Source organism: Protopterus annectens, chromosome 5.part0 (genome assembly GCF_019279795.1).
Source record: "Protopterus annectens isolate FY-2018-M chromosome 5.part0, PAN1.0, whole genome shotgun sequence".
NCBI lineage: Eukaryota > Metazoa > Chordata > Ceratodontiformes > Protopteridae > Protopterus > Protopterus annectens.
Genome location: NC_056735.1, coordinates 1,787,142,617 through 1,787,169,350, shown reverse-complemented (window position 1 = coordinate 1,787,169,350; position 26,734 = coordinate 1,787,142,617). Strand labels below are relative to the sequence as shown.

The 26,734-nt window shown below is 44.2% G+C and overlaps 1 protein-coding gene across 1 annotated transcript in view; it reads right to left on the bottom strand.

Annotated features, from left to right (window-relative positions):
• YBX1 (Y-box binding protein 1) overlaps positions 1-26,734 on the bottom strand; it is a 75,293-nt gene that overhangs the window by 34,847 nt on the left and 13,712 nt on the right. Inside the window, exons 2-6 of the mRNA XM_044071589.1 lie at positions 26,186-26,249; positions 23,487-23,520; positions 9,631-9,720; positions 5,397-5,705; positions 5,215-5,300 (exon numbers count right to left, since the gene is read on the bottom strand). Of these exons, the coding sequence (XP_043927524.1) occupies positions 5,215-5,300; positions 5,397-5,705; positions 9,631-9,720; positions 23,487-23,520; positions 26,186-26,249 (583 nt within the window). The remainder of the gene's footprint in view (positions 1-5,214; positions 5,301-5,396; positions 5,706-9,630; positions 9,721-23,486; positions 23,521-26,185; positions 26,250-26,734) is intronic.

Genomic DNA, 26,734 nt, shown 5'->3' with positions numbered 1-26,734 from the left:
AATCGAGAGCCAATGGGATAAAGTAACATTGGAAACTGCTTTTCCGGGTTTCTGTTTTGAAGAGAAAACAATAGATCGGTCCTGGGGCCTCTGTTTTGGTATCTACTTCTCTGAAGTACAGGCTAACGCAGAAGGCCTCTGGCTGACTAAGTTCACAGATAACTATGGCTCCTACTTTGCAGTAAAGTCCCAAACGATGTGGACATCCCACAGAAGGGCCTCACTGAGACAGATGCCTGGTGGGAGCCATGGCCTCAAGCTCAATGACAAAAAGTGCAGTGTCATCCCCTTTGGTAAAAACTCTACCCATGAACTACCACATAGGCAGCAATCTACTTAATGAATGTGTGAGAGAGACCTTGGGGCCAAGGTGGACAGTAGTCTCTCCTTTGATAGTCACATCTCCACAGTAGCCAGGAAGTCCTCCGTGGCACACCTCATCATAAAAGAGTTCTCATCCAGGAAAAAAAAAAAAAAAAAAAAAATTCCAGCTTTACTCCGTAGCATATCGCCTAATCAGAGGTGATCTCTGCATAACATATAAAGCTCTGTCAAACCCAGAGCTGTTGGACATGCTACACCTAAAGAAATCTCAATCCCTCCAAGCTACACGCTCTAGGGACCTATACCTTGTCACCACAATAAACAGGACATGCTGGAGGGATAGATTCCTGTCCCAGAGACTTCCTATACTCTGGAACAAGCTACCCATCTATGTCGAGCAAAGTTCTTCATTAGCACTCAATCTTGAGTGGATGGGAAATAGGAAATACACCCTGGGGATTGCTTCGGCCTCTGCTGGACAAGGGCACAGGAAAATATCTTTCTTGGGTGGCATAAGCCATGGTACCTTGCGGGATAGGCTTATGTAGGCCCTTGGGCCGATAGCCAAGTACCTACCTATGAACAGATTTCCAAGTATAGTGTTCTGCACAGGTAAAAATGTGACTGCCGGCAAAGCATGCAAGATATACTCCCCTTTGAGGAACTACAGGAAGAAAACCGGCAGATGAATAGATTGATTTAAGTTTGATTCAGACATCACCTTAGGTGGAAAGGATGTAGTCTTATGGATTAGTCTTCAAAAGTAACTACTTTTATGGAAGATGAGAGGTTTAAATTGCAAACAGGAAAACAACATTGTAAGAGAAATTTGTTATGTGCTGCGGTTGCTGGTTCAAATGGTAGTTGTGTAAAGGTTTGTAGCATAGTAACGTCCTAAGGAGGCATCAGATTTTTAATAGGTGGTCTGAGAAGTAAGGACCCATTAAGGAAGGCTTTTGAAATCTTAAAGGAAGCTATGGAGGAATAGTAAATGCCTGCATGGATATTGGAAATGGATGCTAACTGTACTTTAATGGTGGAGGAAGCTGGAGCCTGCATGAAGTAATTCTGAAAGGAAGATGGTAGAAACAGAAACTGAAAAATGGGTCTACACTTCTAGAATTAACCCATATAGAAAGTCTTCTCCACTTATTGGTAGACCTTAGTAGAAGAAACATTCTGCGAGACTGTTCAAAGTTCTGCAGGGGAACAGCCTGGCATTCGACTAGAGGAACCTAGGGATTAGCTTTATGAACTGATCCGGAGTAGGCAAGCCAGAAAGATGAGAAGATCTGGAAAATTGTCCATCATTCAGGGATGATTAACTAATAGAGGCTACAGGAAGGGGAACCATGTTTGTCCAGGCCAAAAGGGGGCTTTGAGGTTTACGCTGGCCTTGCACATCCTAGCTTTCTATAGAATTTACTCATTATGATGGACAAGAGTCCCTTGGTGGCTGTCCGTATGGAGGGATCAGGCAAAAGTTCTGCATTGGTTGAGATTGAAGCAAAGCTGCCCCAGTGACAATTTTTCCCCTCAATCCCTCGCACACGCTACAAGGGAAGCATTTGTGGTCACCACTGCCAGGGAATTTCTCACAAAGGGGAAACCCTCACTAAGAAAAGGGGAAGTTATCCAATAGGACACGACTTCATACAAAAGTTAAGAACCATGCCAGTTTGCATAAGCGAGTGATTACTTGTGCCCACTGAAGAACCCAGATGCGAAAACTTGGTACCAAGCAGTATAATGGACACCATTAGGCCTAGCATCTGAACGATTAAATCTTGCTGTGAGAAAAAGACACTTAGCAAAGCAGAGCCTGGCATGCAGATGGAAAATGCTCTGTGAGAAGGTAGGCTGACTAGATCATCAGATGCCACCTAGATACAAAGTTTGAGGAGCGAGTTGACTTTTCCCCAAGTGATGGTGACAAGCCTCTCAAGTAACAGGAGGGAATAGTCTAAAATATAAAAAAGACCTGGAACCCCAGAAGACTGAGTCATGCTAATGCCATTTTCCTGAACACTTGGGGGGGCTGTGGTGAGAACAAAGGGCAGAACTCAGAAATGAAAGTGACTGGCTTCCAAACAGAAATCCCCCAAACACGTGGAATTTTGTGTGACAGTAAAATGGGCAGAATTGCGAACCTCCGGAATTCTGTTTTACAAACTGGTTTATATAAAACTCTAGTCCCAAAGAAGGTAAGGGACCTCAAACTCCTTTGGGACCTAAAGAACCTGGAGTAGATTCGGAATATTTGCTGGTCTTTGGGGACTTGTTGGAGGACTTTTCTAGTAGCTTTGAAACCAGTTTCTGCCAAATGGGTAAATATCAGGAACTTTTTGTTTTGGATAAATGGAAAATTGAATTTTTCTAGCCTCTGGAACTGTCTAGCACCCAGGAATCTGCTGTTTTACTGTGCCAGGCTGAGGGGTGCAAAGAAACACCCAGGACTGACTAGTGCAGCAGTCTGGCATCCTAATACAATGGTTTCTCTGAGAAAGGTCCTCAGATACCCATACTGTGTTCAGTTTCTGCCTCTTGAGTGATGTCTGTCAAGACGTCCTTCTCCCTCAGGGAGGCCCATCACTAGAAGATTCAAGATCCCAGCGATTTCCTAAACCATATTTTCAAATCAGACCTCGGATTCTTGGAAAAAGTTAAGTACAAAACCAGATTCCAACAGCAGAGAAGGTCTTGCCATCTTGCAGACTTCCTAGTTTAAGTCTCTTTTACCTCTGGTCTGAATGACAGATGCATATAGGGAGCGTTAAAGACATCCTGAAATTTTCCACAAAGTCAAAGACACATCCAAGCAGGTCAGTGGACACCAATGCCAGTGCCTGCTGCTCTTTACGTCCCATCAGCTGCATTGGAAATTGGACACAGCCAAGTCAGCAGACTAAGATCAAAAACTGACCCCACTTTTTTCTCGATAACTGCAGGCAGGACCCTAACCCCCCCCACCCTCGAGAAATCTGGGGAATCTCCTTAGCCAAAACTATCTGAAATAGAGGGACACTGAGCTAGTTAAGTGTCCGCAAGGCAAAGGATGCCAAAGCACAAGTACTTTTGGTTGCTGCAACTATCACCATTGCATATACATGTGGCCCTTTGGACCCACAAACAGGATTGGAAAGGGGGGGGGGGTTTACACATCAGACAAGGAGGTCTAGACTTCAGAGAGAGTGACTTAGCCAGCTTCAGCATGCAGTTTGGGTGGTGCCGGACTGGGTGAAGGCAGCTTATCCCATGGAGTCAAAAGATCCCTCTTAAACACCTCAAAAGCCAAAGATGCCAGTGGCACCAAGGAACGCCTTTGCTTTAAACTTGAAGGGACCCCTTGGAACGGAAAGGGCTGAACCTCAAAGCTGAACAGGCAAGGATGGCCTCCAGAGTCTGTTGAGAACTCCCAGACCTTGGTGCCAAAGAGTCAGTCCCAAGACTCCAAGTGCATCAGGGCCAACAGAGGAAGGGATCCAGTCAGGGTCAAAGTAGAGGATGGCATCAACGCCAACCCAGTCACACCAGCATAGATACCATTAGATTTGAATGCTGGACCAGTGTCGGAAGTAGTTTGCATTGTACTTGGTACTTTAAATGGTGACAGTAGAGAGAACTCCAAGCTCTCAGAATTCTCATCACCCTGTCGATGCCCTGCTCCGAAAAGGTTCCTTTAATACCAGGAGAAGGAAGCTAGAGAAAGTCCGAAGATCTCGTCTTGTAATATTGGTGAATGCAGCTTAGGACTCACCAATTCAGGTGAAATTCTGGTGAGAATCTGGTCCAATCACGAGATACATGGATCACAGACGCTGATACAAACAAAAATCTTCAGATCAGAGTCAGAAGCAGGAATCGGATGTTTACCCTTGTTTTTCAGTATCCATATCCTTTGATTTCTGTAGATTTAGACTTGTCCAATTCCCCATTCTTCTCTTTAGCTGATTAAAAAGATTCAAGCAGGCAAGACACCTATAACCATTAACATCTCTGTTGAAAAGCCCCAGCACTGAAAGAAGCACAAGCCAATAAGTCTCCAAGTGCTCTGCCTCCAGACAGTAGCAGGCCTTTCTGACACCCACACCCACTCACCAGACTTTTATACAGAGAAGGTGTTGGGGGGGATACAATCTACACAACAGTACAAACTACTCTATCCTAAAACTCGACGCACCAAGCAAGGGGACCTACACTAAACTGGCAAAAATTTAAATATGAAGAAAAAAGCTCTTACAATGTGGTTTAGAATTACCCGACTTGAAGGGATGTTTTAGAGCTACAGTTAAAATGCTCATGCGTAACACTAGCAGAAATAACAGGTGAAATTAGAGTGGTACTTTGGATGCAGATCCTTAAGAAAAGCCACTTAAATTATATTCTTAAAATAGCAAAAAAGTATCCCAAGAATTAAGCCAACATGGGGATGGAGAAAGGAGATGTCGACAGCAATGAATGCAATTGCAATTAAGGGACACAAAATAGGCAAGAGTTGGTCTACTGAATCTGCCAGAATGAGAATTTTTTTTAGTTGGGATATCAGAATTGTTGAGACCGCTCATTAAGTTTAATCCTTGTGGGTGTCAAAACAGCAATTACTAAACCAACTGTATCTGAAAGTACTGAATGACAGGGCAGGAGCAAACTACATAAAAAAGTGAATTGGGGAAACAATATATGCAAACCAAGGGTTTGGAGGAAAGGAATTGAACAATTTGTGATGTTGGATTGATGACAATTATTCAAAATACCACCTGTGATATACAAGGCTTGCAACTAGGAACATGCTACTATGGCTAGTTTCCTTTTATACAGTGAAAATCTGAGAGAAAAAGCATCTTTAGCTAAAACCACTTTCTCCAAAAGTTTAAGTAATCTCTTCTGCACCTGCGGTATCGAGGTCTGTATCTTCGGTACATATTTGGTCTCATAGGTCTAGCACCTGCTTCGCCACTGCCACCTGTATCAGCACCCTAAACAGGGGGGGGGAGAAAAAAATGCGTCATTTTGGTCTCGCACAATACTTTATACTATATACAAAACTTCCACCACCACAAAGTATACATTACCTCTAAAACTTCACCCTGAGAAGGGGGGTTGGAGTATGGTGGAGGACGGCCATAGGGTCTACGCATATAATAAGGTGGTGGGTAACGTCTCCTGCGATAAGGCCTCTGTTGAGCTTGGCCATCCCCTTCTTGTGCACTCTCCGTGCCTTCACTTTTATCTCCACCTTCTGTATTCTGGTAGTTCTGCTGGTAGTTGCGTGGAGGTCCCCTACGACGAGGGTAGCGTCTATACTGGTTACGATCTGCAGCATACTTGCTTCCTTGTACTGGAATACCACCAGGCCCAGTAACATTCGCTGCCTCTGCACCCTGCAAGAATAGGGGGAAAAAAGGCAACAGGAATGCACCATTGCAGACTTTTTACTACTACGGAAATAGAGCCCGCGTATGAAAACATTTAGGTATGTGCAAAGGAAAGGCTGTAGCTTGCTCACAATTATCTACTGCACATGAATACCCCCCCTTTTTTAAACAATGGCAAGTATAAAAGATGAAAAAAGTAGCTCAAGCTGGCAAAAGCAAGGGTAGCAACAGAACAATGGTTCAAGGACACCAGTCTAAAATCAAAGTTAACAGCTATAGAAGCTTTCACACAATGTGCTTCCAATTTTTCAAAGCCAAAAATGTGCACAAGTAAAAATTATGAAGGCATCATAAAATCATGACTATAACCAATACCTCATACAATTACAAATGTGCAACTCAAAACACTACATCCCCATACCAAAGAAAGTTTACTAATGAATCATGACAACCTGGAAATGGATATACCCAAAGTTTACATATCCACTTATCTTGTTTCTCTATGCATGTAAATTCACCTTAGTCTTGCCCTTTTCCATTGTGAAGAAAAGATTTCATCACCTTTGTGTGCATTTATATGCAGCATTAGCCTCAGTCTATGTATAAGCTCACGTGTGATCATTCTTTGTTGGTAATACAGGAAGTGCAGTTAATGCATCTGGCTACACAAGCTAAATTTTGTATTCTAGTTCTCTCACCTGCATCAGAAACTAAAACTTATACATGTAACAATGTAGACAGAAAAAGACTCGCTTTTTTATAAATAAAGCATACGCTTTAATTTTCATAGAATTTTGAAAGCTTGGGTGGTGCAGTGGTGCAGCGGTTAACATAGTCACCTCACAACAAAGAGGTTCTCTGGTTAGAACCTCGGCTGGGGTGCCTTCTGTGCGGAGCTTGCCTGTTCTCCCTGCATTTGCGTGGGTTTCCTCCCACATTCTAAAGACAAGTGACTGGAGCGCTTCTCCCTGGGCCTCGGCAGAAAAAAGGCTTTGTGTAGCCTAGTCGGACTATCCCGGTCAACAAAAAACAAGCCTAGGAATTAGGGATAATCAGATAAATTTCAAATTCTATAAAATTTCAGGAATATGTATTACACACATTACATGCAACAGGGACAAAAAGTAGTAATTCTTCCTTTAACTGGAGGTACTTAAAATCGCCAAAACCAAATTTCCCAACTTCAAAACTACAGGCAGATATACTAGAATCGGCCATTCTATATTTCACTCATACTATACATCAAAAAGGTGTGCTTAAGAGTGCATATCACTGCTATGTCAATGTAATCTTCCTCACTTCTTCCCTATAAATCATGTGCCCTTCAGAATGACCATATCTAAAGAACAAAACTTGTCAGGACAGATGTGGAAAGTCCTTAGTACTACCCCATAAAATAAAAAATCTACAAAACATTTAAATACATTCTCTCTACAGGGGGGGGGGGTCATTACTCTTATGAGCAATCTTTTACTCCCCATAGAGACACAGCTATATTATCATGCGGGGGGGGGGTCATTACTCTTATGAGCAATTTTTACTCCCCATAGAGACACAGCTATATTATCATGCGTTAGCAACGGGTGCACCTAATGCAAAGTACACCTGTACGCAATGAAAATTCATCCCGAAACGAATACATTCTTTATACTACTTATAAAATTATTACTCAATGGTTTGTATACCATAGTCCAATATTCTTCTAAATAGTGCCCATGCCCAAAGTGGCCATTCTGGACAAGTATGTAACCACACTGTTAAATCCTTAATAACCATTGTTAATAGGACTTCATCGAAAACCATTTCTGCCTTTAAAATGCTAAATGGAAATGGGTTCAGTTATCCACCATGCAGTGGAGGATTATAGGGTGCTTTAGCTGCCCAAACTCTCTACTCAGTAAATCAATTTTAAAACTTCAAATTACAAAAAAAATAGTTCCCAAGCTATCTTCCAACTTTCCACAACAGGATCTTCTCAAGGGGGACTTGATTCTCAACATACAAGTTGGAGATTTTAGGATACATGGGTTTAAATTCAGTATATCAGAATTAACATTTTCACAATAGAAGAGAGGGAGTTATTTACACACAAAGAGGAACAAGTGAATATAAGGTTTCAAGGTTTAAATGGTTCCAGTTTTCAAACTTACTGAAATCACCATTAGAAAATGCTAAAAAGAAAGGTTATAGAAATCTGTTTCATACAAACACACCTCTGAATTAGTGGATTGTAAATTCTATGGTGTCTGCTACCGCTGGTTTATAATGTATTTTTGTTATGAAATGCTGTTCCATTCTGTGCGTGTATGGACTGGTGACTTAAGCATTTTGTGTAACTACTCACTTATTTTAGACCAATGTCCTCGAGTTACTACCTTTGTTGCCAAGTATAAAATTCAGTCTCTACTCACTAGGCCTCACTTAATATCAAGATATCCAACTGAGATGGCTACAACATTCAAGCTGCACTTAAGAATCCACCCAAGCCAGAAAGTAGAAATTACACATGGCATACAAGAGCCAAACAAGAGACAAAAAAAAACACAATCACATAAAACAAAAGCATATTGCTAAAACATCAGCAAAAAAGCCCAAAGGTGTTCCAGTAAACACACGTCTAGGCAGGCAGTTAGATACTTGGGCTCTGTTAAAAAAAAAAAAAAAACTTGCCTTGGGAGAGGGTGGGGGCTCATCTGCGAGGTCCGGGCCTCCTGTGACAAAGAAGGCCCTACCAAGACCCACCTTTCCATTGGTTGCTCCTTCCAGAGGCAAGCAGGCCTCAGGGGAATAAGAGCTCAAACCCATCTGCTAACATGAGACTAGAACCTGTATCTGAGGTAAACGTGGAGTTCGGGAAGAAACAAGATGACCAAGAACCCACCTCAGCTCCCGGATACCCCAAGTGATGAAAAAAAGGACGGGGAGAGTAAAACGATACGTGATCAGATCGGCTCTTTGAGCTGTGACCTGTTCTAGAATGGCCCACTATTGTGTAGTAGGCACTGGAGATCAGCTGAGCAATGTGGGCAGAGGTTACTTTCCTGGGTGGAGATACAATGGGAAACCCCACTCTGCTTCTAGTTCACGTTTTAGAGATCTGTAGACTGAGGACCAAAATGTAACCTATAGTGCAGCTTTGAGAGCTCATCCCTCTAGAAGTTCTCTGCCTTCCACAGTAGTGAAAAAGTGAAGGAAGGCCTTCATCCCCCATCTGATCAAGAGACCTCTCTCGAATGGCAAAACGAAAACACACCACCACACATTTCAGCAGGTGCAATGAACTGGGGTTGATCATAACAGCCTCTGGGTGGGCTTTTGCACCTCTGCCAAAAGCTGCTATTAAGTGCTACCCATTCTGCCTGCAGTCAGAACAAGCAGCGTGCGAACCAGCATTAGTTTAAAAAAATCTTTGGCACCAATTTGTACACAAACTGTAGGTAGACTGATTCTGCCCTTGTTGGGGTGGGGTGCAGGGTCAAAAGAAATGGTTAGCTTGCAAATTAGCACAAATTATTCCAACTGGTGTTATTAGCAACTAAAATGTGGGCTAGACAGACGCAATGAATGAGGAAAGGAACTAAAAAAAGCAAGCATCAGAATTAAGATGTGCATCTACAAAACACTGCCAATATACAAATACAATATTTCATATACAATTTATAAGCATCTATGGATATTTTGCCCAAACTAACACATCCAAAGAACAAGTGCAGACCAACAAACCAATGATGGGAACCTAAAAATATGATGCAGAAATTTTGACCATTACACTATGGTAATGAGGCAATAGTGAAAATGGAGAATCAATAGCAACTACATACATTTGTTAAAAATCTGCAAAACCTGTGCAAGGACTTTCAAAACTGCTTCCAAGTACATCTTTATGGTCTTCTAGGTCAGCCACTACCTGGGAAAAAAATAAAAGCAGTACCTTTTCCCCTTCGACAACATCAAACTCTACAGTTTCTCCATCCCCTACACTGCGAAGGTATTTTCTTGGGTTGTTCTTCTTAATGGCAGTCTGAAGATAAAAAAAATAAAATCAGAAAAAAAAAAAAGCTGCAACTAACATTCTTTGATACACACAAAATCAGACAACACCCACCCCCCAAAAACATACCAAAGAAAATTCACAACTCGAGTAGTGCTCCCTGCAAGTAACCATTTTTCTTCTCCCCAAAGCCAAAAAAGTAGAGTTGGGAGAACTAAACCACAACAGCAGACACTCGAAAGATCACTGCTGATGCAGCCTTAGTTATGTGTAATGCATAGGATACAACAGCTGGCCAGCTTTGAGCTTAAGGGCACCTTCCACAAGTCCAAACCATTACCTTGAGCTCACCCTGGCATAAAAATGGGCAAAAGTGAGGATGAAAGAGTGGGGTAGCTACTCACAGTAACCATTAGAACATCCACCATTATGGCAAGTGTACTTCACCCATCACAGCTGCATCAACTTAAGATAAATAGCTGGAAGAGAAGGATGGGGGGTGAGGTGCTCCTGGAGAACAGTCCTAGCAAAAACTGTCAGACCTGGAGGACAGTACTTTTTAGTACAGGACCAAGTTACTGCTTTTAGAATTTAACCCTTTCTAATAAGCCGAAGAGCGAACCTCAACCTTGATTTTAATAAGACAAATAATTTAATAGGAAACATTTTCATGTTCCCACTGAAGAGATTCATTCTGGATGGAGTTAAAATTCTAAAAGGACTACCAGAAAAAGCACTTCAAAACTGGGAAAAAAAAAAAAAAAAACAGTAGTTGACCCCACAAAATAAAAATATCCTGGTGAAAGTACTCTACACACAAATACTTAACAGCAATACCAGAAGAGTCAGAGAGCCTGAACCAAGCCTTAAAAAGTTTTACAAGTAGACTTCCGGTCAAACCAAACCCAGGGAAAGCCATCCCTGTCCGGCTATGCAGAGAAGCCATCGCCAGATCCTTCCCTCAGACAGATCCAGGGGAAAAAAAATGGCTTGCTTGGAAACCGGGAGTCCCAGGGCTCTTGGGTAATGGACCCCCCCCCCCCCTTCTGATTTACAAATGGATTTGGTACTGGCCAATTAAAAGTTCAGACAACTGAGATACTAAGGAGTGAAGGATCCTCTCTCCTAAAGTCTGTGGCGAAGGGAAGATTGGTTTCCTTGGGGGTCAAATGTGTAGTACCACTTTTAGAGGGGTGAGAAGTAAGCATGCTGAGATGGCAGATGTATGAACTCTGGCTAAAGTAAGACATTACAGGGGGCCGTACAAGCCAGTGGTTGAAAATTGTTTTAAAAACAGAAAACAATCTACTTGGATATAGGATTTTCTGGCATCTGACAGAACCTGATGCACGCGTCCAAAGGAAATCAATGCAATCACCCAGTGTAAGATGCAGGCTGGAATCAGGGGTGTATGAGGGTTCTTGTCTCCTGTGTGAGCAGGTCCTTCCTGTGGGTTAATGTGCGGCGAGTGCCCTTGGCTAGATTTAGGAGGGAAACCATGGTGCCTTGGCCAATGGGGAGGGGGGGGGGCACCAACAAGATTCGAGGCACTTCTGAATCTTTTTGAATGAGAGAGAAGGGGAGAATGCATAAGTGAACATCCCCTTCCATGGGAAGGAGAGGATCCACCCTTCCATGCCAAGGCAGAGGGTATCCTGGAGACGTTTGGGGGTTGCCTGTTAATTGGGGAGGCAAAAAGGTTTACTTGAGGTATACCCCCCATCACCAGGTCCAGAGACACATCCCTGTTGAGCATCAACTTGTGGGATTGGGTTATGGTCCTGCTTAAAACATCTGCCATCCCATTCTAGGCTTACTCATCTGTGAAGGACCATCTCCCACTCCTGCAGACTTTGTCCCCATCCCCCTGTTGGACGTAGCACAGCACCATGGTATTGTCTGTGTACCATCTCAGCACACCTGAGAGAATCAGCTTTGAACTTGAAGGATAAATTTTCAAGGCTCTCATCTCCTAGATACCGATGTGTTCCCAGTATTGGGAAATGGTCCAAGAAACCCACTCTCCTAAGGTTGCGCCCTACCCAGAGTCCGAAGCATCTGTGCACAGATCCGGTCCAAGAAACCCACTCTCCTAAGGTTGCTCCCTACCCAGAGTCTGAAGCATCTGTGCACAGATCCTGCTTTGGGGAGAGGGGAAGTAGGGGAAGACCTGGACTGGCAGAGATCTGAGCAATCAACCAACTGTGTTCCCTGGAAAGGCAGGGGAGCAAGGGTACAGGTGTTTCCAGATTGTCCTCGATCATTGAAACCTCATGTGTAGCCTTAAGTGTACCATGGGAATGACAGAGGCCATGAATCCCAGGAGCCTCAAACTTTCTAGCAGACAGGGTGAGACATGATTGGGGGGGGCATCACTTGTCCTGTTAGAATCTTGCATCCTAGGAACACACAAGCCTGACAGGGGGGTCAGGGAGGATATTTGAAGATTTACAATAAACCCCATGCACCTCAAGAGGGAGATGGTGAAGTGCAGATGCTGCTGTACAGGTAATGTCATGATGAAGGCATCATCCAGATAAGGTAAGAGTTGGACCCCCTGCATTCTGGCAAAAAGCAATGACTGGGGCTAGATACTTCATGAACACTCTTCATAGTTTCATAGTGTAGTTCTAGGCCATCTGCCCTGGGGCATTTTTGTAAGCCTAGCCATAGTGATGCGGCTTTTGCCACCCCATGAAATGGTACAAAAATGTACAGAATAAATCTAGAATACTGTGCCTCTGTCTAGTAGTGACACAATGAAGGTCTCCTTATATAATAGAATTAATTTACTGTGCCCCTGTCTAGCAGTGACACAGATGTGACCCCTGGGGTAAACTTACGATCTCCCATCCACTCAAGATTTCTCTTGAAGAGAGTCAGTAAGGGGCTCTGCCCAATACGAACTGGGATCCTGTTCCAAAGCATGGGAAGCCTCTGGGTTATGAATCTATCCCTCCAGCATGTCCTATTCATACTTGTGCCGAGGTTTTAAGTCTTTAGCTCTCGTGGTCCTGATGGATTTGGATTTTTGAGGTGGAGCATGTCCATCAGATCGTGATTGGACATGGCCTTGTACGTCAGGCAGATATCACCTCTGAGCAGGCGGTATGCTACTGAATAGAGCTGAAGTTTCTTTAGCCTGGCAGAATAAGACATATGTTTGATCCTTTTGGTGAGGTACTTTTGTGGTCTCTCCAGCTGTTGCAAATGCCGGGTGAGGTACATACCAAATGGGGCATTGTACTCGATCATGGGTCTGATGAGGGAGGAATATAGGGGTACAATGACATCCTTGGATCTGGATGTGAATCCCTTCATGAGGAGGTGTGCAAGGTAGAATGTTTTTCTAACCAATTTGGCAACGTGGGTGTCAAATGAGAGGTCGCCGTCTACTTGAGTCCCCAAGTCTCATTACTTTTTCCATACTCAGTGGGTTGCAGTCTATGTGATAATTTGTGGGTACTTTGTTTTTTCCAAAAGGGATGACTATACATTTTTTGGCATTCAGTTTAAGGCCGTGACTATGGCACCAGTTGTCCGTTTCAGTGAGGCCTTTTTTGTAGGATGCGTCTCTCTGCTGGTGTATCGACTATGGCGCCTAGTTTGCAGTCATCTGCAAACTTCTCAGCCACAGCACTCCAATGTTTGCTTTAACATCTGAGAAATAAATGCCGAACAAGAGGGGTCCCAGGACAGATCCCTGTGGGACACCACTTGTGACTGGCTTCGAGTCTGACATTGCTCCAGCGATTTTAACTTTATGGGTTCTGTCCTTTAGCCAGTTTGCAACCCATCTAGTGACGTAAGGGTTTACTTTTAAGCTGTTTAGCTCATCTATGATGCCTGAGTGGGGTATTGTGTCGAAGGCCTTAGCCAAGTCCAGGTATGCTTGGGGCCTACCAAAATGGCAAAGCACAGAACTGAAAATGTGCAGAACCCACTGTGGGTGAATTGGGATATGCAGGTATGCATCCCTTATATCCAAGCACACCATGCAATCCTGTGGAAGGAAGGTATTTAAGCGGGACAACTCTGGTCTCCAGGGACCTTCCTTCTTGGGGACCAAGAACATTCTGGAGTACAATCCTTGTCCTCTTAATTGGGAGGGAACTTCCTGATGCACCTTGTGAAAGAACGGCCTGCAGTACCAGGGGAAAGAAAGCCATTTGGTCTCGAAGGGGAAGAGAATGCCTGAGGGTTGGTCTGGGCTCAACACCATGAAATAAAACCTTTATGATTGAGAGGACTCAGGGTTATCCTTTTCCAAGCAGAGAGGAGTGAAGGACAGAGACAGACTCTGGCAGAGAGGAGTGTCTGGGCTCCGGCAGGATAACTGCACACTGGTTTGGGGACTCGCTTGTAAGTAATACCGCACGAGTCTCGGTAACCTGACTGCAGTCCCATTATAAAAAAAAAAAAAAAAAAAAAAAAAAAAAAAAAAAAGTCCTTCACTTGAACAATAGTTTCTCTGGAGAAGCATGGCCAAGAGGATGCAATTTTGGAGGTGTATCAGCCAGACGTTTCCCCTTAGGGGTGGAACAGAAGGTCCTATGCAAGGGCAGTTGGATGCCCGCGACTACCTCTGGACATGCTGGCAGCTTGACTGCTTTCTCCCAGGTACCAGTCAGTGGAAGGTCCGCAGCTTCCGACTCAGACTCCAGGCCTTCACCGACCTCGAGAGGTATGGTTGAATAGAGGACAGTCACTTACCTAAGCGAGCAACGACTGGAGCTGGCAGTTACAAGGTAGGTGTGCACCAACATCTGCTATATACCAAACGTCCACTGAATGATGCAGACTATTGCATGTACAAGTCACAATAGCAGCCATCTTTTGTAAAATGGGCAAAAGTGTGAAGTCAACCAGAGGCAGACTCCCTCATGTTATGGGCACAGCGGCATACGAATAGAATAATCACATTAGCCGCTTTGCTGGACAAAGTTTGCACTGCAGCTGTTTTGGTATTAGTGAAAGTGTGTATATATACACACACACACACACACACACACACACACACATGATAGTATTTGCCCAGATTTCTTTTTCTTTGCACATTTGTTACACTTTAGATCAAACAAATGTAAATATTAGACAAAGATAACCCAAGTAAACAAAATGCAGTTAAGTGATGACCACTTATCATCCAAACCTTCATGGTCCTATGTGAAAAAGTAATTGCCCCCTAAACCCAATAACTGACTGCGCCACCCTTAGCAGCAGCAGTGGCAACTACAAGTGTTTGCGATAACTGACAAGGTGTCTTTCACATCACTGTTGAGGAATTTTGGCCCACACTCTGCAGAATTGTTTTTATTCAGCCATATTGATGGGTTTCACAGCATTACTGCCTTTACGGTCATCCCACAGCATCTCAAATTGAATTCAAGACTTGGACTAGGCCACTCCAAAACCTTCATTCCCACAGCATCTCAAATCGAATTCAAGACTTGGACTAGGCCACTCCAAAACCTTCATTTTGTTTTTAAGCCAGAGGTAGACTTGTGTTTTGGATCATTGTCCTACTGCAGAACCCATGTGCAGTTTAGCTTGAGGTCACGAACTGCTAGCCGGACATTCTCCTTTCAGTGGTTCATCAACATCAGAAAGTTGCCCAGGTCCAGAAGCAGCAAAGCAGCCCCAGGCCAGATGCAACAGGATGCACACACCTCCCAAAAAGTTTTGTTTATTCAGTCCACAGAAAAGTTTTCCCAAAAGTCTTGGGGATAAAGATGTTTTTCGGCAAAAGTGAGACGAACTTTTAGTTATGTACTCACCATAACTTTAGATGTTTGGGATCCATCTCACCTACATTCTGTACTGATGGGCTCGGAGCCGATCCCTCGGCTCTGACTCGGCACGCTTATGCTATAGAGCGAGGCCTCTTATTGGCTGAGCTATCTTTATCCCAGGATGCACCGCCACTAATCCCCCAGATCTTGTTTGTCCGCATTCATGCACACATGCACAACTTGTTTATATAACATTGTTAGAGGTTTCAAGATGAAACAGGATTCGGACCTTCTGATATCCTCTGATCTCCAAGGAAGGGGGAAGGAGGGTGGGTTATTAGGAATGTAGGTGAGATGGATCCCAAACATCTAAAGTTATGGTGAGTACATAACTAAAAGATGTTATGTGATCCTATCTCGCCTACATTCTGTACTGATGGGACAGCGTCCCTAGCACCCGAATCCCGGGTGGCTCATTGGAAAACACTCCTGAGCACTGTGGAACCAAATGAAGCTCGTCCTCTAGATGCCACATCCAATTTGTAGTGGGAAATGAAAGTGTGCGGGGAAGACCATGTAGCCGCAGCACAAATGTCACTAATGGCAAGCTTAGAATGAAATGCTATCGAAGTAGCCATAGCCCTTGTAGAATAAGCTTTGACAGAGGTGGTAAGCTCTTTGTTAGAATAAAAATAAGCTTGAGTAATACAGTCCCTGATCCATTTGGCAGTCAGTGGACATCTAGTGTGTGGAATATGAACTCCCGTTTTGTTAAGAGTATTTTGGGAAAAAAACTGGAAGCTCCAACGATTGTTGTAAGCAGAAACTAGAACAAACTTTAGGGACAAAGGAAGGATTTGGCCTGAGGGATACTCTGTCTTTGTGAAAAACCAAGTATGGGGGTTTTACTGACAAAGCCTGAAGCTCTGAAACTCTTCTGGCAGAAGTAATCACCACCAGAAAGGCTGTCTTCCATGATAGAAACTTTAGATCACATGTAGCTGCCGGTTCAAAGGGGAAAGAAGTCAAGGCGCGTAACACTATATCGAGATCCCATGGAGGTGCAGGATGAGAAATCTGAGGTCTTAATAGAGCAGCACCTTTCAAGAAGGTCTTACACAATCTGTTGCTCATTAAAGGTGGGTCTATGGATTCGTGAAAATTAAAAATTGCTGCCAATTGTACCTTGATGGTAGAAACTGAAGAACCTTGATTGAAAAGAGAAGTCAAAAATTTTAGTACTTCTGCCACGGGAACAGAAATGGGGTCCAGCAAATCTTTTCCATTTGCTAGAATACAGTTTCTTTGTAGCAGACTTATGGGCCGAAGATAATATGTGCACAACATCTGGATCCAATGTATGACTGACTATCGTCGGACGAGGAGGAGCCAAGCCGTCAATTTTAAGGTGTGTAGGGACTGGTGGAATAGTCCCGACTGATGAACCAATAGGTCTGGGATCTGATCCAGGAACCATGGACCTTCCAGAGCATGTTTCCGAAGATAGGGGAACCACACTTGACGAGGCCAGTAAGGAGCAATTAAGATCATTTTGCTCCCCAAGAGAGATGCCTTTTGAATCACCTTGGGAAGGAGAGGAACTGGAGGGAAGGCATAAAGCAAGCCGGTGGGCCAAGGACGGACTAGTGCATCCATGGGGCTCTTCCCCGGAGCCGGGGTTAGGGAGAAGAATTCTTTGCACTTTGCATTCAGAGGAGTCGCGAAGAGGTCGCAACACGGAACTCCCCATTTGCTGAAAATCTGACTTGCAACTGTCATATTCAGTGACCATTCGTGAGGACAGAGGATGGTTCTGCTCAATCTGTCGGCTATCACATTGGACTTGCCCAGTATGTGAGTAGCCACTAGGAAGCGTTTGGTCGAGACTGCCCATTCCCAAACTCTCATGGCTTCTCTGCAAAGAGGATAGGATCTGGTCCCTCCCTGTTTGTTCAGGTACCAGACAACTATGAGTGAACAGCAATTACGCCCTGAGGGAGATAATCGTGAAGGGCTTGAAGGGACAGAAGTACTGCCCTCATTTCTAAGATGTTGATATGAAGTAAAGTCTCTTCCGGGTGCCATTTGCCTTGGACTGACCTGCCCAGGGAATGCCCCCCCCCCACCCCATCTGGGAGGCATCCGTGGTCAAAGTGGCTGCCGGAGAAGGTAGAACAAAGGGTCGTCCTTTATCCAAGTTGGAGGGCACTAGCCACCAGCGAAGGTCCTGTTTGCAAGATTCCGTGATCCATACGAGGTGACTGAGGGGGAGTTCTTGAAAGGACCACTGAGCTGAAAGAAGCCTTCTCATGTGCAACCTTGCCAAGGGGACTAGAAGAACCGTGGCGGACATGGATCCCAATAGCTGCAGGACCATCCTGGCTGGAGCTTTGGGCCTGGGAAGTAAGGCTCGAACTTGAGTCTGTATAGTTTGTATTCTGTCCGTCGGTAGATAGACCTGCATTCGTTTGAGTCTCTCTCTACCCCTATGAATCTTATGCGTTGAGATGGCAGCAACACAGACTTTGGCCAATTGAAGGTGATTCCAAGGGAACTGCCCAGTGATATAGTGGCTTGGAGGCTGCAGTAGTAGATGTCCGGAGGTGGCAGTTAGGAGCCAGTAGTTAGATATGGAAACACCTGGAATCCTAGACTTCTCAGGTGAGCAGTCACGACTGCCAAACACTTGGTGAACACCCTGGGGGCTGTGGTGAGACCAAAGGGCAGCGCACGGAACTGAAAATGACTGCCTCCTAGGCTGAAGCGCAAATGTCTCCTGGAAGCTTGATGTACCATGATATGATAAGCGTCCTTGAGATCTATGGAGCACATCCAAACACCCTTCTCCAGCAATGGGAGAATGGTTTGTAGGGTGACCATTCGGAACTTGGACTTTCTGACTGAACGGTTTATGATGCTGAGGTCCAAAATGGGCCTCAGTCCCCGGTCTTTTTTGGCACCAAAAAGAATCTTGAGTAAGTCCCTAATCCGCTCGCGAGGACGGGTTGATGACTCTTTTTGCAGCAGCTTTAAACCTAAAGTATCCTGCATCCTCCGCTGACTGGGTGGCGGTTGGAGATTTTTTTGGACTGAAAGGGGGACCTCCGGCGATAATTGAGCACCCATCGGTCCTGGAGTGATACCTTCCCAGGGACCCGACTGGCTCGACCCCCCCCAGCACCGAGCACAACAGCGGGACAATCCTCAGGGACTATGAAGAAGAGCCACGAAAAGGACTCATGGTCTCCAGTGTTGCGAGGGCCTCTGCCGCCTCTGGGACGGCGTCTTCCGGAAGAATTTCCCCCTCCTCTGCTGCTGGAAGGGGAATCCTCCTGCTGAGAGGGGTAAGGCTTCTGAGATCTACGGAACCACATCTTCCCTCCTCTTTTAGCCTTGGGATAAGGCCGAAAGGGAGTGGAAAATCGTGCCCCTACGGCAGTCAGAGTCTTACCCTCCTGTTCACAGCGGGTTAGTGTGTCCTTTACCTTGGGTCCAAACAGGGAGGACCCATTAAAGGGGGCGTCGGCAAAGGAAGACTTGAAGGCCTCCGCGAAATGACACAGGCGGAGCCAGGCTTGTCTCCGTAAAGCAATGCCTGTACCCGCCGCTCTATTCACCCCTTCGGCCACATAAGAAATGAGCCTCATGGACGAGTTTGACATTGTAGCCAGCTGAGAGCCAACCGTCTGGGCCAGCTCCTCAGGCAGGTTACCCAAGAGGCTATCGGATTTTAATCAGATCCCTCTGAAATCTGGTAAGTGCGTAAGGTAGTTCAAGGACCTCAATGTAAAGGCCGCTGAACTGAGGGTGCGCTTGCCGTACCGATCCATGCTCCTAGACTCCTTATTAGGAGGATGGACGGACGTCGAAGCCAATCTACAGCCACACCTTTAGTTAGAAACTCTTTTTCAGGGGGTGCCGAGAAGAACTTATTCGGACGAGCAGGCACCGGTTCCACAGAGTCTGGGTGTTCCCACGCCCTTCGACAGATCAAATCCAAGAGCTCATCGGAGGGCAGACACCCCCAGGAGGCGGAGGGCTGAGCCCCGAAGGCCTTCAGGAACACTGACTCATCAGCAGAGGGAGGTTTGGACTGCCAGCCGCCTCGTTGTTTTAGGGCTTCCAGGATGTCTACAAAGGAGACATCATCCAAGGACGACTTAGGGGACCCCTCTGCATCATCGCGATCAGTGTCTGATGTAAGAGACTCATCAGGGGAGTCCACGTGCTTCCTCTTGCACGATCTCTTCCTGGGGGGTTCTTCCGAAGAGGCTTCAGAAGGACCTCCGGGGGGGGGGGACCCCAGCGGGGGTAACCTGAGGCCCAGGGGCTCCGCTGTCTAAGGACAGGGGGACTGCCAAAGACCCAGTCTCCGTATGCAGGGAAGGCGCTGGGGAAACCGTGGAGGTAGCCAAGGAAGATTTGGCTAATGCACTCCTCATAGCCCTGAAGGCGGGACCACCACGACAGTGGACGGCACTCCTGCCGTCGCACCAAGAGGGAGACTTGGGACCAAAAGCATCAATCCCGAAGCCTCCCCCCCCCAGGGCCGAAGGAAGATGTCCGTGTACTGAACTCCGACCCAAGAGCCGGAGTTGGAGCAAGGGTCGGGCCAGACCCTAAAACCTCCACCGGTTCCATCAGTGCCGGCTCCAACGGTGCCGAAGCTGTTGGAGGAGGAACCACAGTAGGGGACTGGACCATCGGCTCCGAAGCCGAAACTAGCTTTTGGAACACCGGAGACTGGAAGAGTCTAAGGAGCACCCTGTCGATGTCCGAATCAGACATCTTGGATGATCTAGAGGATACCGATTGGGCCCGAACCGATTTCTCCATCGGCTCCGAATGGACTCTACCACTATCGGCTCCGAGGGAGATCTCAAGGTAATTTCCCTCGGTGCCGATAAGGACTTCGGCTCCGAAGTGGAAGAGTCTGAGCCGGTAACTCTTATCGGCTCCAATATCAGTCCTCGGCTCCGAAACCAGAGGGGTCGAGTGCTCGGCTCCGAAACCAGAGGGGTCGAGGCTGGAGGCATCGAGGCAGACCGTTCCGCCCTCGGCTCCGAAGTCCGTGGAGCCGATGGAGAAGTCCGCTTAGATTTTTTTGCAGTCGGTTCCGACTGACTGGTCTAAGCAGACGCTTTCTTCTTTTTAGAAGGAGAGGAAGATAAAGCCTCCTCGAAGGATGGCTTGATTAACCCTTTCAGGATTAATTTGTTCTTCCTCTCCTGGAGGACTGTTGATGAAAAGGCGTGACACACGCTACACGATTCTTGTAGGTGCTTGGTGCCTAAGCAATAGACGCACGAGGAGTGGTAGTCAGTTATGGACATTTTGAAACCACACCTCGTGCATTTCTTAAACCCGGAGGGTTTGTGTTCTTTAGACCTAGCCAAAAAGGTCAAACAGTTGTCTACAACAAAAAGAAGGGTTACAGCAAATAAAATATCCCTACTTTAATATTTTAAATAAAACATATATATATATATATATATATATATATATATATATATATATATATACATACATACATACATACATACATATATATATATATATATATATATATATATATATATATATACACACACACACACACACACATTATATACATATATATATATATATATTATATATATTTTTTTTTTACAGAAGAGAGATAGAGAGGGTCAAGACCCTCTAACTTAAACGGGTACTTGACCCACACACAAAAAACCAAGGTAGTAGAAACAACAGGGGAACGGGAAACCTTCCCTGACAGGAAAAAACACGAAATCCTCTACCAAAACTACCAATGCACACTCATATAACAACAATAGCTGTTAAAACAGCTTTTGGATTTAAATCAAGCAAATTTCTGACAGGAAAAAGCCTAAATAATTAGTACTTAGCCCAGCCAAGTTGAGACCACGTCTAAGCTTTGTAAGCGGCAAACGAGATCTGGGGGATTAGTGGTGGTGCATCCTGGGATAAAGATAGCTCAGCCAATAAGAGGCCTCGCTCTATAGCATAAGCATGCCGAGTCGGAGCCTTCCAGAATTTCTTTAGATCGTGGCACGACTGTTTTCCTTTTTGGGATATTTTGGCCTACTTGACAGGCTCTATTTAAGTGATCTCCTGACTCAACAGGTCTGGCAGTGACTAGTGAAATTGAACTCTGCTTTCCCCATAATGTGATTAACCAGTTACTTCACGACTTAAGGGAGGCCAATTACTTTTTCACACAGGGCCATGAAGGATAGTTTTTTCCCCCCTTAAAATCAAAAACTGCATTTTGTTTTTAATTCTAATATTTAAATTTGTTAGATGATCCGAAAACATTTAAGTGCGATGAAAAGGAAAAAAAAATTCTGACCTACCTTCTGATGAAACATAGCAAACTCCTTGGCCACTGTTAACAGAGACTATACTAGAGTCTTGGCGTGAGGAACAAAACAGCCAGTCGCTCAATGGCCAAGGCACTGAATGAACACAGGACTGGAAAGGACTCATTCTGTACAGTGGGTAAAAATCATTTTCAAGCAAAGATCTAAAGTCTGAACCCTGCTGAAGAGACCTAGGAGGAGTATATTTAGAGGTGCCTATAAGTGTACACAAGCAAAAAACTCAAAATTAGAATACCAGCTCCACACAACACAATCAGAGCTACTCTGCCATAAAATACCCCCCCCCCCCCCATACAACAGTCCAGCAATGGTATTGTTGGACAGCGCCTGTACACTTGGGGTCTCCCCAAAAGGGAAAGATCCACCTAGCAATGGAAGACAGGAGTCAATACTCAAATCCAGGAGGAAATGCTCTTATGGCAGGCAAGAAAGTAATAGTTATTTTGGCACACAGGCTACTGTTCTCCACACAAGAGCTCAAGGCATAGAAGTCTGGACACATGATTGAAAGCTTTAAGAATGGCAGGCCTTTGTATCCTTGGCAGGACACAATTTGTACAGCTATGGCTACTGTAGTACTAATCAAATGAACACACCGTTTTCACAAAACGGACTACAACCCCAGGTTACATGTTCAAATGTGTTCTACTGTAAAGCTACATCTGATGCAATAAAAAAAGATGAAATTAAAAAAAAAAAAGATTACTCTTCTGAAGACCTTTCAAACTAAATTGCTTAGGCAACAGTTCACACTAAACAAGGACATCTCAGCCACTCACACAGAATTTAAAACAGCAAAGCATCCTACTGTTACTTCCAGTATGCATTATCCAGGCAGTCCACAAATGTTAACCATCTGCCGAACTACAACTCCAGGTAGCAGTTTTTTGTAAGGATTCTCTTCTGTGATGGAAGACATTCACTCGGTGCATACACATTCCTCACAGCAGAGTGCTGTGTATGCTTATTTTGGTCTGTTTAAGACTAACAGAAATGTAGGTTGTCCCTTTTAATACTGGTGTTACAAGCAGATCTAAGTCTGTGAAAGTAAAGTTAGTGACTGCAATTATCAGCTTTGCTAGATCGTTGAACATACCCATGCAAAATCACTGGCAGTAGCAACAAGACAACAGCACCACCAGTATTCATAAGGGTATTTCCGTGTTTGGTTAAACACAAGAAATTACAGAATTCAGATGCTTCTTGGTTGTCAAAGGAAGCCAGCAGACACAGACAGATGAGCCTGACAAGTCGTTATTGTTACGACTAGGAAGTTTATACTTTCCTTTGTTGTATGAAGAATATAGCTAGCTGCCAAAAGAGGTGTCAGATGATTGTCAGAGAAATCACTGTGGGGTGTAGTATACAGTTTGAAAGAGAAACATGGGTCTGAGGAACCTTTGCAAATTTGTTTTAATCCCACTAACTCCATCCTGGCAAAAGCATCACGAAAAGCTAACTTCATGAGGGAACTGAGGATGGGGGAGGGGGGGGTTCAGTCACTCGGGTTAAATTCAATCCCTGTCCCTTAGACAAGGAATTTGACCTCAGGATTTTTTTTTTTTTAATTTGGGGAAGTTTCTCACCAAAAGGCTTAAACACACACACTAGAGAAAAACCAAGCCGATCTAAGCAGTCCATCCAGATCACAAACACCAAATAAACCGCAGTCACTTACCTGATGAACAAATACATCTTCTTTAGTATCATTCCTAAAAAGAAAGGAGAAAGTCAGTTGATTGTACTTACGAAATGTGCTATGCTCAGGCATATGTAAAAACTTCATTCAGCAAATTATACAGCTACTGTTCAAAACATTTTACCTTACAAGTTTTCAAACTCTGTTTAATCAACCAAGTTGAGAGGCATCCAAAGAGTCAGGATTTCCCACTTTGCACACTGTTGCATCTCAAAACTACCACCTTCACAGCACCACCTCTTTCCTCAAGTTGCCTGAACAGACTTTCATTATGATGGTTAAAGGAGTGTAAACACCTAAAAAAGAAAGGGGTGCTAGCAGAGTTATCTTGCAGGTGACTTCAGGCAGAATGGGAATGCACACCAAGTTGCAAACTAGCAGTAGTGGGTTTAGCAGAGTGATCCTTGGGTGCCTCTAAAGGCAGTCGAGGGATTTTAGACCAACATAAAGCCAGTCTTACAAAAGTCAATTTTCTAGAATGTTAAGAGATGGCCATTCCCTTTGTTTTCAAGTACCAAAATCTAAAAACGGAGCAACCAGGAAGTGTTTTAAAAATAAATTTAATAAAGTTTTGTGCTCTTCTCACTGCCTGCACAGGATTTCCCTGGGTACTGCAGTTTTCTTCAATTCGCTCACTGAAGAATTAAACTTCATTTAACTCTGATCTAGCCTGTCAAGACTGTTAACACACTGGATTAGTAGTGTGAAAAAGCTCCACTTCAGCATGGACAGTGCCACTTCACTTGACAACCAGGTAAGCAACCGAGCCACAGCGGACACAGACTACACAATTAAAAAAGTGAAAGGGGTGATGTACTAAGCTATTTATTATTGGCTTTGGAGTTGTGCAGTTCATTTTTTTAGTTGCTGTTCTTCCAGACTTGCTGCTTATTGTACAGTGCTTAGGTACTTGTACATACAGTGAGCCTGCAAAGCCAGTTACTATTGGCCCTGCTTGGTAGGCTCATGCCGGTAATTGGGATGAAATGCTGGCTTAGCCTAATGACCCTCAAACACCAAACAGTGGAATAAAAAATCCAAGTCATCTGCAGACAATCAGGAATGGGGCATATGTACAGCTTCTAGAAAATCTCAAAACCTAGACAGTAACAGTATACTGCAAAGATCAGCAAATGCCATGGCACATAGCGTTAACAGCTTGCAGTAGTCACCTCTGCATCAACATAGCCCAACTACCAGCTAAGGCTTAAATTCAGGAGATTCCACAGCACTTAAACAGGACTTTGCTTGGATGAGAGGAAAAAAGGGCTTCAACGCTGGACAATTCAAATCTCACGAGAAGCTCCATATACAAAGCTTCTTTCCAGTACAGATGTGCCATCACACTTCACCTTCCAAGACTTAATAAACCATACAATCAAGGACCCCTAATGGAATGAAACCCCCCCCCCCAATGATTGAGCTTGGCAGAATACAACTAACAGCTGTACAAGTTACATGAAGTCAGAGGCACACTGACAAAAATAAGGCAGACATGAACTCAGGCTATGCAAGACTAAGTGGGAGACTAAAGCTGTGTAACAATTCAAGGCAATTTAGAAAAATAGTCATCCATGGTTACAGCCTTAAAAGAAACCTGAAAGCAACAGCCACAGTACCTGAAGTTGCTTGTAGAAGCTTTTGCAACTAAGTCAAGATGGAGAAACTAGACCATGGGCTGAAGATAAATTTCCAAAAAGACAAAAGCCCTAAGGTCTTAGAAAAATGTCACCTGGATCAACCGGGGCCAGGGGAGCAAGGTGTGTGTGGGGATTACTGAATAAGTTGGCAAGACCATGACAAATAAATTGACAGATACTTCTTAAGATACTAAGGAGCACTGTACTTTTGGGTTAAAGAGTAGTATTACAATAGTTGACATGGGCACAAGGCAAAAAACTTCTCAAACCATGCTACTTTGATTTTGATGTTCAGCAGTATGCTCAGCAACGCCACCCCCCCCCCCACTCAAGGTAGCGGCTGCCAAATGCTAGTTGGCGTCTACTAAATATATTATATATATATATATATATATATATATATATATATATATATATATATATATATATATATATATATATATATATATATATATATAAAATATGATAAGTCCCAGCACTGCTACAGAGGAAGAAGCATTTCAGTTCATATGGAGGATTCATATATGTAGACTGCAAAAGGCAGAAGATGCCAGACTAAAATGAGTAAGCTTAGGCAGAAATAGGGGGATAGCAGTAAACAAGTGGACTTGGAACACCTTGTGTGCATAGTCATGTGAAAACTTACAAAAAGGATGTAAAGAAAGCTGACTGAACCAAAGGACAGCGGAACAACACTGCTCTACATAAGAGGCAGAAGTGGGAAAGAAAGGTGCAATACTGGCCTGGTGGGTGGAGAAGTTGTCAGAAAGTGTAATAACACCATGTATTGGGGGACATCATAAGTGGGGGGTGCAAAGCACTGAGGTGTAGGAATGTAATGAGAAATTAAGACAAACTGGACACAAGGGAAACAGACAAGTAGCGCAGGAAAGAACATAAGAATGCGAGGAAAAGAAATCAGGCCTACAGAGTGAAATTTTAAGCAAAAGTAGTAAGTGTTAGCAGCAGTCATGCAAAAACATTTTCCACCTGTACATGGTCAGCAAATGTTAGTGCAATAAGGTAGAACCCACTCACCTGTTTATGAATCCATAGCCGTTCCTCACATTGAACCATTTCACGGTCCCCAAGACTTTTGTTGCTAAGGGGAAAAAGGGTAGTCATTTTAAGCTTTTGCTGCCTAAACTAACATTGAAAACTATTCAAAGTTGTTAAACACTGGGCACTACCAAATCATGCCTTACTTTATGCAAACAATAATGCTTAAAAGGAAAACAGCTGAGAGCTTATTACAGCTACACAGCAAAATGAACACGTTAAAAATCAGCAGACTGAATGCAATCAATGTCAACGTGTCTAGTGACTACCACCACATGGGATCTTAAAAGTTTTACCAACTTGCATCATGGTGTGAAAAAAAAAATTTGCATTAAAATTCAGCTCAAAATAGCCAATCCATATTAGAGCACGAAGATGTGAGGCTTTTCAGATGTCACCACACCAGCATTAAATTATACTGAAAAAAAAGGGGGGGGGGGGACAGCCTTAGAAAGATCATCATCTTACAGCATGGAACGAGAAGGATATCAAAGGCATTTAACATTTTCTTTCCTCCCCCCCAATAAT